The 15,645-nt window shown below is 44.0% G+C and overlaps 1 protein-coding gene across 13 annotated transcripts in view; it reads right to left on the bottom strand.

The window, feature by feature from the left end:
• CASZ1 (castor zinc finger 1) overlaps positions 1–15,645 on the bottom strand; it is a 211,133-nt gene that overhangs the window by 7,157 nt on the left and 188,331 nt on the right. For 12 of the 13 annotated variants that reach the window (XM_074925165.1, XM_074925163.1, XM_074925161.1 and 9 more), the window contains 7 exons: positions 13,460–13,582; positions 11,787–12,122; positions 9,932–10,130; positions 9,300–9,471; positions 6,121–6,269; positions 3,986–4,220; positions 2,334–2,627 (listed from right to left, as the gene is read on the bottom strand). In XM_074925165.1, the coding sequence (XP_074781266.1) occupies positions 2,334–2,627; positions 3,986–4,220; positions 6,121–6,269; positions 9,300–9,471; positions 9,932–10,130; positions 11,787–12,122; positions 13,460–13,582 (1,508 nt within the window). The remainder of the gene's footprint in view (positions 1–2,333; positions 2,628–3,985; positions 4,221–6,120; positions 6,270–9,299; positions 9,472–9,931; positions 10,131–11,786; positions 12,123–13,459; positions 13,583–15,645) is intronic. The other variant, XM_074925166.1, reaches the window with a different exon arrangement.

Here is a 15,645-nt window from a genome sequence, read left to right on the forward strand (position 1 = left end):
CCCCCCCACTTCATGCTGAAACTGCCAACCTCTTAAAAAGAGGCATGATTTGTGACATGCAGTGCCTGGGGCCTGAGACTCCAGAGCAGCTTGCATCCTTGTTTAGGAGACTGAAGAAAGAGTCATCTGTTTGACTGTTGTAGAATTACCTTTTTTTTTTTTTTTTTTTTTTTTCTGGCTGATAAGCAGGTATTAAAAGTGATTAATGCTATTTTTACCATATCTGGCCCTTCCAATGACATCCCGTTAAGAGAAAGTGGTGATCACTGAAGGAAGCCTCCAAAAGTTAAACTGGCCCTGTACTGAAAAATACAAGTCAATGGAAATGGCAGCAGCAGCCTAATCTCCTGCACAGTTCCCATGGCCAGGCTGTACAGGTTGCAGGATAAGCGAAGAACAAAAGATTTTCCTACACCAATTCGTTACATAGGACTTTTGCTCAGACTGCAAATAAGGACACCAGCTTGGGGCATCCATGGCGAGACCATCTTAGTGACACGGAGCTGGTGGAAAGTACACATTAAGGCTAATTTAACCAGCTACCAGTGAAAGAATAACTTTCTGTCACTGTAGATTTTAAATTAGCAAGCTCTTAGCTATAGAATCTGTGACCAATTAACTCTCTGCTCGCCCTCTAAACATCTGGTATTGTAAAATGTAGTTCTTTGCTTCCAGGCGACTAGTGTAAGAGCATCGTTGCCTGGACAAATCTCTGCTATCCAGATTGACTCCTTCTTTTAAAAAAATTACAGCCAAACCATCAAGTCTTTCTTTTATCATTAGTATGAATGCTCATCTTGTCTGCCTTCAGACAGGAATATGGGATAAGCTATCTTGGGGGTAAGACTCTGGATAGGAAATCTGGGAAATAAGTAGAACTTAAATTTTACCTGTTTTAAACTCCATGTTATCTGCCCAGCTTTTACAACAGTTCAAACAGATGTGCTCAGAACTTTAGTTAAACCAATTCTGTTTTCTCATACAGGCAAAGTTTCAGAGCAAGGGCATGAAAAAGAGAGATGATAACCTGGTAGAATCTCCTCCTTTAGCCACCAGACAACGTTCAGTCCCTAGCACCCCACTGAAGATTACAAGCCTCAACAGATGTAATCCCAAGTAAATCCCAATGGTAAGTGCATGGCATAAGGCTTGTCATTTCAACTACTAATAATGCAAACATTCACAAAACTACAGAAAGGTAAAAAGAAAAGAAACTTAAAAATACATAATTAGAGGAAAGCACAGCACAAGGTTAAGATATTTCAGGTTGCATGCAAATCATTTAAAAAAAAAAAAAAAAGGCAAAAATACAGTTTCTTGTGAATTTTGTTCATTGGAACACACTCCTCTGGACAGGGCAAGGATCTTTCTCCTGCCAAGTCTCATGAGAAAAACCTGTGAACTTCCAAGTGGAGTTGGTCCTCCAGCCATACTCCCAACCGTTCACCTGGGATTTGTACATTACTAAAACTGGCAGGAAGAATGACTGGGACATTTGTAGGCTGCCAGAATCCTCTTAAGTGTAAACTTTAAGCACAAATATGCCCTTAATTAACTAGAAAAGAGCTGGGAGTTGAGAAAAGAAGCCAAAACTGAGACACACCCTAAAAAACATTCCCAGCTGGAATGAGAATCCCCAGCCTGAGACATCTCTGATCTTAGTCACACATGGGAAACATGGCAGCTTAAAACTAAAAATCTAGATGTATTTTCTGCAGCTGTTAAGAGCAGATATAAATAACAGCGAGTGTGAGAAACAGCCTGAGCTGTCTGATGATGTCATTGTAGTGACACTGACTGTACTTTACTCTGTTACTTGTGCTGGGGAAAGCAGCCCTGAATTTTATGGCTTCGTATATGAATAGGAAGCAGTGAAGCTTACAAGATCAATAAAAGTACAGGAACTGAGGACCCTGTCAGACATCACCTGCTGAGATGTGTGAGCTGGGTGGCCTGGAAGATCTAAACAAGAATCCCAAGTCCCATTAATGCTACATGAGCAAAAGTTTGCTTTGTGGCCACCCTGCTGAAAGTGCATTTTAACTATGGATTTTGTTAGGTTTTTCTCATAGTCTGGAATTGGTGGAAATTGCTCTCCAGCATCCAAATGTCTCTCAGTGATCTGCTGTGGTTCTGGTTACCCTTCTTAGCTGTGGTTACTGTGTCAGCAGACAAAAGGAGTAGGCATGGAGGGGCCCTTGGATAAAGTTAAATAAGACACAGAGTGACGTTTGGTTTTTTACTGACCCAGAGGTGCAGAGAAAAAAACGTGGGCAGGGTGAGCGGGGAAGGAGATGGGCACAGGACACAGAGAGAAAGCAAAGAAGTGTTACCTGCTGCATCCTGAACTAAGGGAACGTCACTTTTTACTGGAGTTGGAGTGGCAATGATGGGCGAAAACCCAGTGGTGCTGGCGGCAGGCATGACAATGCCTCTGCTGGATCCAAGAGTGGCACTGAGCAGAGAGTATGAGAGACAAGATGGAGAGAAGAGATAGGGGAGGGTGGGAATGGGAGACCTAAGCAGGGCTTGTGAGAAAGATGGAGGCAGAGATGGTGGTTGAGGTTGTGGTGCATTGTGGGTAGCATCATCGGCAGCAGCAGTAGCAGTAGAAGGAACCAGGCAGCCTGGAGAATGTGGAGAGAAAAAAAAGCAGAAAAAAAGGAAAAAAAAATAAAAAAAAACAAAACAAAACAAAAAAACAAAAGAACTGAAATGAGAACCCAAGAGCAGAAGCAATATGATGAAAATGGAAAATACATTCACAAATGTATGAAACAGAACTGTAACAGAGAAGAAACAGAAGGTGAGGAACTGACAGCATCAGGAAGAGGAGGGCTGTCCCTGCAGAAGGTAAGGTGGCTTTAGTGGTGTGGGGGAAGAGCCACAGGCTTTCATGCAGAAAGCCCTGCTGGTTTGGTCCTTGTTCATCTATATGGCACCAGCTCGTACCAACTAATAGCTGTGAGGTGGCTGCAGGCTCTGGGCAGGGGGGCTATTCCCTAGAAGTGTGAGCTGGGCCGGGCAGTGTGCTGACAAAGGGGAGAGTGCCAGGGACCACTGTCCCACCAGGACTCGTCAGAGGAGCTTTCATGTCACGGGGCAACCACTGTCATGACCCAGCAGTGTTCGTACAACATCGGGTTAGATGTGCTGTGTGATAACCTTCATCTAACTGCTCTGGGACGCAAAGGTAGGAAAATGTGTACGAAATTAAAACAAAATCAGTGAGGCAGCCTGTGTAGAATGTAACACTTAACCCTGGGAAGGACAGCTAAGAGATCCCTGGATCACCACTAGATGATAACAGAATTCATAAAAGATATCTGACTACTGAAAAGATAACCCAGTAACACAGGGCAGCGGGAGATGGCTACACCTTATCCTGGCAAATGGGAAACAATGGCTGAAACTTATTTCAAAAAGAGGGGATGATGGAGGTCTGCTCTGTGCAACACAGCACAAAACAGAACAAGAGCGTTTGCATAAGAAAGCAGTGAGCTGCTTTTATGTGTTGCTTTCTGAAGATGTGGTAGGTTTTTTTCCCCTGTGTATATAATATTTGCTATTGTACAGTCTTTCTGTACCTCAACAGTCTAGGAAAAGTGCCTGACTTCAGATACTGCATAATGAAATATAAAACAATATTGGGGGAAATGCCAAGTACAGAAGAGGCCCACAACTTTTTTTTTTTTTTTTTTAAATCAGAGTAAAACAGATCCAACTCCAAGACACAGGAAAAACAACCTCTCTTCAGGGGAGAAAAAAAATACACTGTTAGTTCATGGATGCTTGAGGCACACATTTTGATGGATTTCTTCTCAGGAATGATAGAGGGAGCTGGGTTAGTACGAGGCACTATCGTGGAGCTGGTACAGTTCATATGTTAAGGTGCAATTGTTCTTTGGCCTCTCTTCATGAGTTTATCTCAAGAGAGCAGGCAACTGATGATCCACTTCATCCCCCCCACCCCCTTCTCTCTTACCTGCTGATGTACTTTCGTTGCCCACTGGAGTGCTGGAGCAGCTGCGGTCCATGTTGGAAGATTCGGAGGAGATACCCCCAGGGCTACAGCCAGTGTAATCCATGTACTCATCTGTTTCAGTGTCCATCATGCTTGGGGGTCCCTGAAAGGAAGCTGGGGTTCCTGATGAGGCTGGGCTGGGTGCCATGCTGCCAACCTGGGGGAGATTTTCATTTCTTGGAGTATGGCCAATAACCTGCAGCAAGAAAACAGGACGGGGACTTTCACACCAAAAGCAAGATGCCAAGACCAAAACCATCTGTCTGCACGTTTATTTCTCTCTGCCACAGTTCATGAGGGATAGCTGGAACATGCTCGTGAGTGGAACCCATGGCACTGTGGCTATGAGCGTGAATCTTCCTTCACTGGGAGCTCAGAGCATTAGACTTGGCACACGCATCCTGGTATGTGAATTGTGATGTGCTCAGAGGCTGGGAGTGTTAATCTTGGCACCGCTAGCCTGGTGTGTGGATTCTGATGCATTCAAAAACAGGAGGTGTTAATCTTGGCGTTACTACCTTACTGTGTAGGTCCTGCTGCATTTAGAGACTGGAAATACAACTACTGACTCCACTGTCCTAGCGCTTGCATGTTGAGACACTGCAACAGGGGAGTGCAGGCTGACACCAGGGCCGTGTGTGTGTGTGTGCTGTGTTCATGTGCAGCTGCTGTGCCCTGGCACGGCGTGGTCTTCCCTGGGTACTTACACAGGTAGGTACCCAGACACACCACTGCCTGCCCACTGAGCACTGAAGCATGGGGAAAAACCAGAGGTAGGACATTTAAATGCAGAAAGGCAGTGGCACTACAGCCCTCTCTCTGGCTTTGCCACGTGCCCTGATCTGTGGTTTCAGCCCTGTTTTGTTGTTTGCTGGACTGCTCCCTGGGCTAAGCATAGCAGTAGAGTGAGACCAGCACTGTATGCTCCCAGGATTGCTCAGGCCAACATTACTACTTCTCCACTGCTGAAGTGACACAGGATTGCCAGTGAAAGGAGATGGAGGTCAAAACCAGCTGCTTCTGCCCAGCATGCACTACAGTTCTTAGGGCTAGACTCATCATGTACAAGAAGAGTAGTGAAGACAAATCTAGTTGTTAAATCTCTCCTAAGTTTGATTCTTGTACTTAAGCTTTTCATGTTAAGAACAAAAGGTACCACACCATTTACTTGGCACCTGTGAACTCATTAAATCCAACAGCAGTAGACTTGAACAATTAACTTATTGACAGTACTTAATAACTAATAGGGACCTTTCATTCCCATGTTGTGCAATGAAAGGGGCTTCACATCTTCTTTCTACAGGTGGCCCTTTTTTTTTCATGTACCAGAAGATGTCCTTGGGGTCAGATCCGTCACAGGTCTTTAAATAAAGCTAACTTGTTTCATCTCCCAAGTCAATGGAAGTTGAAACAACTAAGGAATAAGAAGCAGCAGCAGGAGGCTGCAGGAGTGCTGCCATTCTGAGCAGCAGCTCAGCGCTGCAGTTGAAACTTGAATTTATTCATGGAATAGACAAACCTTATCTGCCAGTTGCTCTCAGTTACATGTTAGAAAAGAAGCAAGTGTATTGCTCTGCTACTTCCTGAGAGAGGACAAGTGCCCCAAACTAACTCCAGATCAGTAAGGGAAGAGAAATTTCAAGACCGGTATTTCTCCCATCCTAGGTGGAAGCAGCAAATAATTCTTTATGGGCAACAGGAAATGTTTGCTTTAACCAGCACGTTCAATTCTTCCACATCCTAAGCACTTTAATTTTAATAAGTCAACTGGTGTATGAGAGAGCAGGAAGGGAGTGCAAGTTGTAAATATGAGTATTTTTAGTGTTATCCTCCATACATTTTTTTTCTCCGTAATTCACAACAAAAAGCTGTTTACACTCAGTAATGCTTTGATGTCTATGCTTCTTCATTTTTCCTCATACTGTGGAAGTCCAACCTTGGGTGAACTCCCATATCCCACGTGCATCCCCCAGTGCTGAGTTTTATCCTTAAGAGTTTGGGTGCAAATGTCTTGGCACTAAAGCAGTTCTGCAGCCAAGCAACCGACGGGACCAACACTACATGTGAATCTACAGCTTAAATAACCAATGAGTCACCTGAGTAGGAACACGATCAAAGTTCTTCCCCAGCATCCTTCTCATGTGCTTTCTGGCGTGGGATGTCATTTGGTGCTTGAGCAGGAAGGAGAACTGGCAGCCCTCTCGAATGCAGTGGAAGTGGCTGTTCACCTGGTTGTATTTGCAACCTACAGACACAAACCATTGTATGTAGCACATGAAAGGTACCAAGAGGGAAGGGGACTGTAGGGAAGATGATGTGGAGATGGGACAAGGCTGCTGCTACATGCATTTCTGGTGGATTTAAGGTTATCAGTAGTCACAGGTTCTTCAGGATCAGTCCTGAATGAAAAAAAAACATGAGCTTTTGCCTGCTGAGCAACTGCAAGAGAGGATTACAGTGTACACAGATGTAAGAAGTGAGCCTGAGCTGCACACCACAGAATCACAGAATCATCTAGGTTGGAAAGGACCCTGGAGATCATCTAGTCCAACCGTTCTCCTAGCACAGTTCCCACCTACAGCATATCCTTAAGCTCTACATCGACCCTACTCTTGAACACCTCCAGGGATGGGGACTCCACCACCTCCCTGGGCAGCCCATTCCAACGCCCAACAACCCCTTCTGGAAAGAAATGCTTCCTAATATCTAGTCTGAACTTTCCCTGGCGCAACTTGAGGCCATGTCCCATCCCTCTTTGTTTTGTTATAAAGAAAGGAACGTGGCCATCACATCTAGTAGCCTAATGCTCTCCAGTCCTAGCAAGTGCCTTTTCCTTTACAAAGCAACCAAAACGAAGACATGTAAATGTATCATAGAAATTATAATCAAAAATACATGCTCATAATTAGCTTAAAAATGAAAAGTTTCTTTTTCTCTTTTTTCCTTTGACTGTGCTCTCAAAAAAGCAGTCTCTTAAAAGCTCTAGCTCTGGACAGTGTATGCTTTCTGGTCAGATAGAAACGAGCCAGGAAGTGTTTATTGCCACTCCAAATTTGTTGTATAACGGGGGCAGCTACTAACCAACAAGCAATTTATATGGGTTCTGGCATACAGCACTTGACATATTTTGCTCCTCGTGGATAGTGCCATGCATGCTGGGAGTTTGTGTCTCTCCTTAATGGACAATTTTAAACAGCTATGTTCTATAGCTGATAAAAAATGCTTTGTTATAGTTAAATCACAGCTATATCAATAATCAGGTTCTGTCTGTTCTCCATCATCCCTTGGCCATACCCTTATATACAGAGGTACAGACAGGCTCAGTTTTACCTATCTATCTATCTACACCCATCCACCTTTATGTACACATGGATTTTTCATCTCTCTCCCCCTCTCCCCATGCATACACACGTGTATGTATTTACACACGCACAAACACACATATAAAATAAAATCATCTATTGTACATGTTTGTTCAGAAACATTCACAGCCCTTAAAGCAGACCAGTGCTTTCTGCACCTGCTATAGATACCTACACAACAGAAAAAGCACGTACAGAGAAGCAGACGTGCATTTACACGTTGGTATAACCGTATACACCTACACAAACACATCCAGCTACACCATCCCCTCATGCTGCCTGTATCTACCCAGGCAAACACAGAGTGCTGGCTAAACATGTGTTTACTGCACGGCAAGCCCAACCTACAGGCGTATGTACATGCTGCTGGATGCATGTACCCCATCGCTCCCCAAAATAAACACTCCTGGCACAGGCACAGCCTGCAGATGCCTGGCTGCCAAACTGCTCCTAAATCACCCAGCCCATCTTTAGCTCCCAGATAGCGTTTTATGTGCACGCCAAGCTTGTGTTTGTTTAGGTATTGCGCTCGCCCACAGCCCCACCTCACCTGCCCTCCCCACCGTGCTGTGCTGTTCTTTGGGAGGGAGAACAAACAGTGCTGGCGGGACTGAACGGTATCAGCAAAGGGCAGGTGAAGGCTCGCCTGTTGCTAGGGCATCCGTGTAGGCTGGTGTCATATATCATTGTCCTGCTTTGTCTAGCCCCTGCTATCACCTAAAACACCTAAAGTTGAGTAAATAACAGCAACTGCTGAATCTACTGACATGTGTAAATGAGACCTAGGTAAGTACTGGTTGTGGCGTGTTGACACTCATTACCCTGGTTACCACAAACAAGCCACCATTTGGGTATAAATTCTTCACATATTCAAACCTGAAAAGTTTGCTTCTGGTTACTGTGGCTGTTTCCCTGCAGTGTGAGAGAACAGCACCCGGAAATGTTATTCTGAACCCTGTTTTGTTTCAGCCTTTGTTCCAACCAGGAGTGGTAGGGAAGACTGAGCCTGTGATATTGTTACGGCAAAACGCAACTCGGAGGGTTAAAAGAATCCAGGCAGTTCGAGACAGAGCTCTGCTGGAGCTGTCTTTAGGGATTCCCCCCAGTTCAGAGCCATGGATTTCAGCTCTAGAGACCTCCCTGGGAACGCATTCTACTTCCTGTTGTTGGGCGTTTGTTTTACCAGCTTTACACTAGAGGCACTTACATTTAATAACTGCTGCAGCGCTGCTAATAGTTTTGGCAAGTGGGCAAGCCACAGTCTGAGGCTGTGCCACATCTCAGGTGTTCCCTTGGGCCGTGCTCTGGCAGGAGGCTGGCACAAAGAGTGCTCACCAGTGGCTGTGGAGAATGGTTCTGGGGGAGAAGGGAGCAGTTTATTCAACGCTCTTCTCCAGTTATGTGCCCTTTGGCTTTCCATGTGCCGCACTGGCAACGGCACAATAAAAGTTTCATTTGAAGCTGGCTGGGATCAGGCAAAGCAGCAACTTCCTTGGTACAGGAAGACTTTCACAGAAGGCACTGCCCCTATGCTTTTTTTTTCTGCTTCTAAGAGCAACCTTAAACTCCACCCAACACAAGCAGTAGGCCCAAAAGACAACAAAGTACAGAAAAAAAACAAAGGCCTTGATAATTAGATAAAAGGGAAAAACAAAGGGGAATCTGTATCTCCAGACAAATATATATATATAAAATCCTCTGTATTACATTTTCTAGCCATTTAACATGGGTCTCTCTTTTGGGAAAACATGCTTCAGCTCAGGCAGATCAGGATCTGATTTCTATTTTGTTCCACTTCTTGTTTAGTGATTTAATGACCAAATACATTTTAAGCATAACTCACTGGCTTTAACTCATGGCATTCTTAGCCCAGACATGGGAAAGGTGATGGGGGGAAAGAGAAGAAAACTCACCTAGTCTGCCACATTCTTCTCGCTTGGTAAAATACTTGAAGCCATTGGCTGCCCTTCTCTCTGCCTTCTCATGTTTTTTCACATGCCAGGGCAGCTTGGTGGTGATGTTAGTCACAAAGTAGCAGCCAGGACGAAGACAGTGGTAATGCCCTCGCATCCTGAATTCACAGTGCTAGAGAGGAGCAAACAGGCAAGTTGCTTTAAGCATATCTCAACCAAATGCACTCTCCTCTGCCTACTACTCACACTGTCCCTCTGCGACACGAGAGAGGGGCCTGAGCTGATACTCTAGAGCACATCCATTTTGTACTGCACTATTCTACATTGAAATATCCCAAATATAATATCAGACTTTCCCTGATATTCATCATAGATTTTTGTTTTATTTAATCTCATGTCTCTTTAGATCATTCTAGCTGCCTTGTCTACCTGACCAAGCCAAAGAAACACATTTTTAATTTGATGGAAGCCGGACCTTTTGGTAGACCATGTAATTGATGGTCTATGGTTCTGTACTTGGACCAGGAATGAACCACTCAGCCTCACTTCCTACTGGGTAATCTACTTGCTCCTTCTCATTCTTCTCCTGCACATATCTTCTGGCTACAACACTGCTTTTGAGTTGCTCTTACCTGGTTCGGACAGAGACACTGCAGCGAATAGTAAGCAAACTGGTCTCGCACATTCACCAAATTATTGTTGGGGTTGATGTGGTCCAGGCAGTGGGATTCTGCTTTGCCAGAGGTTTTGCACACATACTTGCAGTTCCCAAAGAGACAGTGGAAGTGGAATTTGTTGGCGTACTTGCAGTCCGTTGCCAGGCAGGGATCACTGGAATACATCCAAAACCCAATCATCACCTTCACTCATTTCACACATTTGTTCCTTTGCCAAAATTTAATTCAAGGGGAGCTCAGCTGAAGCCTCTGTTCCAAACATGGCCTACAGATTTCCCATAGCCACCTTCCTCTTCAGTAAAATTGATGCTGGCAACACTACTGCAATTCCACCAAGCTAGTGCACTTTCTTGATTAAGATTATTAAAATACAGCAAGGCATGGTGGGTTCTGTAGTCTTTGAGGGCCACGCTTCCAATTTAAAGCTCTCTCAAGATCTGGATAGATGCTGTTTCTCTCTTTCTGTCTGTACTTACCTTAGTGGATTCAGATAGTTTCTCCCATCTCAATTTTGTATAACTGAAATGAAAATCTTGGGCATGCACACTGCAAGATGCCAGGGCTTCCCCTGATTAGACAAAATCAGCAGTGGCCTGTTTAATCAGCTCAGTGGTTTTGGTACCTTACTCCCCCAACCCATTCCATGGATTTCTGGCTGCACAACAGGTCAGATGGGAGGTAGCTGAACACTGATCTCTTGGATCCCAAGCACTGTACCCAATGATACCTACTCAGATATGTGAAAAAGAATTAATACACTTCTTTGAAAGCAGAAAAATGACTGTCAATATACGACCCAGAGACTGATACTCCACCAGCCTGAATGACTAAGCTGTAATGCCTGACCTGATCCTGGACTCCTGTGTCCTCCTGTAAACCACAGAATTTCTGTGCCACCAATATCACAGCAACACTGTGTTTTAAAAGAAGTTCAGCAAGGTATGTTACCTCCTGCCAGACACCTTTCTTATGAATTACTTCGTAAACTAACACTACGAAAATAGAGGCACTGAATTTAAGGGGACTTATTACACTCGTACAGAAGTTCAGCCAGGACAGCAAAACTTTGACAAATCTGAAGTGAGGGAGTATTGCTCCCTGTTCCTTGAGCTGCTGACACCCATTCCTGGTAAGGCAGAGTCCAAGCACTTGTGCCCCTTCCACTATCTGACCCCCAGTCTTCTTCACTGAAAAAAAAAGATTCAGCTGTATTACACTGAGTTACAAAGGGCATTCCTAGGAAGAGCTTACTGAGGACAAATCCAAGAGAAATCCAGCAAGCTTCCTTTTCAGCAATCTGTAAACATCTACTCTTAGTGCTGTGTACTTTGCTGCAGTAACACCTCACCTGTGCAGGACTGAGCACTCTGAGCCCACTGATTTTTGCCCAACTACAGAAACTCATGGTAAGGCTCAGACTTGCAGCAAGATCTGGAGGTGGCCTAATCATGTGTCATGCTAAAGACTTTAAAGATGCTCTGCCACCTCTGTAGCTTTCTGGGTCAAAAATATTGCAAAGATGCATGTATTTCTGTACACCTCTCAGGAGGTATAAAAAAGGCTTCAGTGATATGTCAGCAAGTTTATTTCTCCTCTAAACACTCATACCTAAAAGTGCTCCCAGATGTACTTGAAAATCCTGGTTTTTTCGTGGGATAATTGAAGGTATTTTCTAGAGTTTATAGAAGTAAATTTTCTGTGAGATAAAGCCCAGAGTTCTTTCTAGACAGAAGATATTTCAGTGGGTGAAGAGTGATATAGTACTACAGCTAGAGAGGACATAAGGAGGCAGGCAGCCTCTGTAACTTACTTCTCCTGGAACTGGAGAAATCCGGGTTTGACCTGAGGCTTGGCGTTCTCCAGGGAAGTCGTTGCCAAGGGTGAAGTTGCCAGGTTAGGCACTGATGCTGGGATCTGAGGCATCTGGGGTATAGTTGAAGCCAGTTGCTTCCAAGCTAGCAGTGTGGGGGCAGAGGGCACAGTAGCTGGACTTGGAGTGGGCACGTCGAGGGCAGGAGCACTTGCCATGGTGACAGAAGCAGCAGATGGTGATGAAGGGGCCAGTGAAGCCTTATTCTCCGTAGTGGTTGAAAAGGGAGACTCAGAGTTACTTTTCACAGTTCCACCCTCAGTTCGGAAGTGAAAACTGCAAAAGACAGCGTAATTCAGACCTGAGTGCTTGACCACTGCATAGAACGTGATTAAACATTAACAAGAACACGGCGGGAGTCTGCAAACAAATTAGCTGAGGTTAAATCCTAAAAGGGGTTCTGCAAACTTTGTGGAAAGATTTAGGGGCCTCCTAGACTGACTGTGAAGAGAAGGGAATTCATTAAGAGGGGTGGAGACAGAAAGGTGCAAAAATGTGTTTGACATTGGAGAGACATGAGAATCGCTGCAGTCGGTAAGACCAATGTGCTGATGGGGGCAGTCTCCTGTGGCTGGAGTGTGGTGAACCTCAGGGAACTAGGCAACGCCAGAGACCACCTGTGCTAACAGATCTTTCCATCTTAAAATTTGCAACACCTCCTTCCCTTTAAACCCCCTCAGAATCAGCCACAGGGCCAGCTGCTGAAGGCCTTATTCATTCTTCACTTGGGCAAATCTTCCATTGCCTTTAGAAGATACTTGGAACTGCAGATTATGCTCTGTAGAAATCTGCAACAGGGAAAATTTCCAATATCGCACCCTTCCTTTGCTAGTCCCCTCACTGTAACAGTGGGAGTGTATCTTAAAGTCATTCTTCACCCAACAGTCACCGAGAGTTCCGAGCACGGTGTACAGCCTCTGTAATACAGGCCATATTATCAGTTCTGGCTACCAGACTCTGGGCTGTCTGCTTCTTTCCAGATGATGTGAAATGACAAAGGGTTTACAATATAAGAACACAGCAAGGTGAGAAAAAAGTTGCTCTTGGGCTGGACAGTTTGACTGCTTCATTTCAAGATCCTTATCCCGATGGTGTGAACCTCTTCAACAAAACCATATAAACTAAGGGCTAGGGAAAACTTGTTAAAAGAGACTTGTCATAACAAGACAAAGAACAATAAAATGCTTTCTACACCGCAGTGATGGGGAGCTGTCCACTCCACAAAAAGTCTGTATCCGGTGACAATGGTTGGGTTTACAGGACCCTCTCCCATATTTTCTTATTTCTTTGTATGGTGCTGTGAGCAATATGGGTCTCCTTGAACACACTGTCTGTCAAGTAGGCTATGGAAACCCACAAATGTCCAGTTCTCAGCCTTGCCAACTTTTTCACAAGTTGAGTGCATTTACTGTGAAACAAAGTTAAAGAGGACCTAGAGTTCTGCAAAAATTTTAGCTGAGCACAGTTACACAGGAAGCATGTGGCTGCCCAAATTGCTGCTCTCAGGACCACCCACGTTCCTGCTCCTGAACAATTACTCAGCAAGATCCCTCTTGTCCTGCAGCATGCGTGTTGTAGAGTTTTCTCAGGTTTCCCAAGACTCTCCTACTTACTTGGCGTGTTTGATGGCTCCATCCAGGGTGCTGAAGAGGGCACCGCATTCCTCCACGACACAATGGAAATGCACCTTATGGAGAAAGTCGCACTGCGCATCACAGAAATCCTTGGTACCAAACCTGGCCAAAGCAGACAAGCAGGCATCTTATAGAAGGCCCCAGAAGGGAAGCAGTGTTGGAACAGACATATTTTCTTTGGTTTTCAACTCTACTAGCATTCCATTTTCTAACATCACTGTCCCTGCTGCACAAATAGCACTGCTGGCATTGTTGCTTGATTATTGCCCGTTATATAGATCTGAACATGCAGAACAAGAGCCTAGTTTCTCTCCAACTGAACTTGACTGAGAAACTCCCATTCACTTTTAGTGGGAGCAAAATACAAAAGATGAAATTCGTTAGTGTTCTTGAGCATCTATGTACAAAAGCCAAGGCTCTGAGGAACGATCAAAGGTTAGTAAATAAAGGCAATCCAGACCAAGAGGACACTGCTGAAACATTACAGGTTTTTCTTTTTCAGTTTACTGGGAGTAGCACAAGGGAAGAAACAACAGTGGTTCTAGATCCAGAATCTGCCTTGCCCCCACCCTGAAACAACAGAGAGTCACATAGATGGAAGAGACAAAGTATTGCCTATACAGCAGTTACAGCCTAGTATATGCATAAATACTGAAGAGCACAATCCCTGAAGTACAGAAGAAACAACGCTGCAATGCAAAAACCACAGCAAAAGCTGTTGTCTAAGATATTCCTGCTGTCATCTTGGAGGAAACGGTCAGGAGGGCAAAAACAACTAAGCATGATTTCACTGCTCATCCACTGCTGAGATTCTCTGGACTTAATAAGAGTAGCACAAATACATGTGATTTCAGGAAACTCCAGAATCACAGGGAATCTAGAAATCAAGTAAAAAACACTGGCAGGAAGGATTTGAAACTTAACAGGGGAATCTTGCATAATTAAGATACAACAAACTACAATTGCTCTGATGAGCAGGAAAGCGAGAAACAAACAGCAGCCTGTGTGGTCCCAGGAGGGACCTCTGAACAATTTGAGGGTAAAGGAAAAAGAAAAACAACTTGTATTGGAGAAGGAAGGTCAGTGGATATAGAATACATGCAGTCAAGGCTTGAAGGGAGAACATGAAGGAAAGTAAAGGTGTGGTAAGAGATAAGAAAACAAGTTACAGCAACTAAAGGGGTGGTTGTAGCAGGGACATGAGGTATTGTACTTAGAATGAAGGTCCAATAAAAATGGGAGGTGATGAGTCAAAAATGGCTGCCTTAGAAAATTTGCTTTGGATAGGAAAACTTAAGACAAAGCAGACAATTAGGGATAAAATGAAGACGTTCTACAAGAGCAGATAAAGGGACTGGTTGGAAAATATACATATGCACAGATCAGCCAGTTTGGATGATGTATGTCCTGAAGTGCAATGGAAATTAACTCACAAACTGACTGCGTTACTATTTGCTATTTGTTAAGCCATAGAGAAGAGGGAGGTACTGGGAAATTGGAAAAAAAAAATTTAAAAAATAATCTAGGTACTGATTCTTTCAGGGCAAAAAAAGGCAAGTGATCTTTGGCAATTATCATACCTCTAGTCTTAACTTCTCCTTCCACTAAAGTAATGGAACAAATATTAAGAGGGAGGAGAAAATCATTAAACATCTAGAGGATAAAGGAACCATGAGCAATAAACAGCATCAGGATTATAAAGAATAAATCTTGCCAGACAAATTTAATTGCTTTTTTTGATAGAATTACAAAATTAGTGGATGAAGGGATGCAATATATTTGGATTTTAGTAAAGCATTTTGATACAGTCTCGTATACACTTAGAATTAATTCAAATTGGCCTGGATGTGAATGCTACCTCATGGATTGAAAACTGGCTGAAGGACCGTAAACAAAGGCTAATGACAAACAGCAACATATTGAGCTGGGAGGAGGTATCTTGTGAATGCTGCAAGGATGACTTTGGTTAGGTCTGAGCTTATTTAACATCTTCATTAGTAATCTCGGAGAAGGAGTAAACAGCGTGTTAATGAAATTCACAGAAGATACTAAACTGGGAGGAGGTTGGCAACACCAGTGCAAGAGGAGAAAAATAACACAGAGAGGCCTTGGAAGACAAGGGAAAAGGTTCAGAACACAGTTGTATTTGGAAACATACATCTAAT

The sequence above is a fragment of the Athene noctua genome, chromosome 22 (genome assembly GCF_965140245.1).
Source record: "Athene noctua chromosome 22, bAthNoc1.hap1.1, whole genome shotgun sequence".
In the NCBI taxonomy this organism is placed as follows: domain Eukaryota; kingdom Metazoa; phylum Chordata; class Aves; order Strigiformes; family Strigidae; genus Athene; species Athene noctua.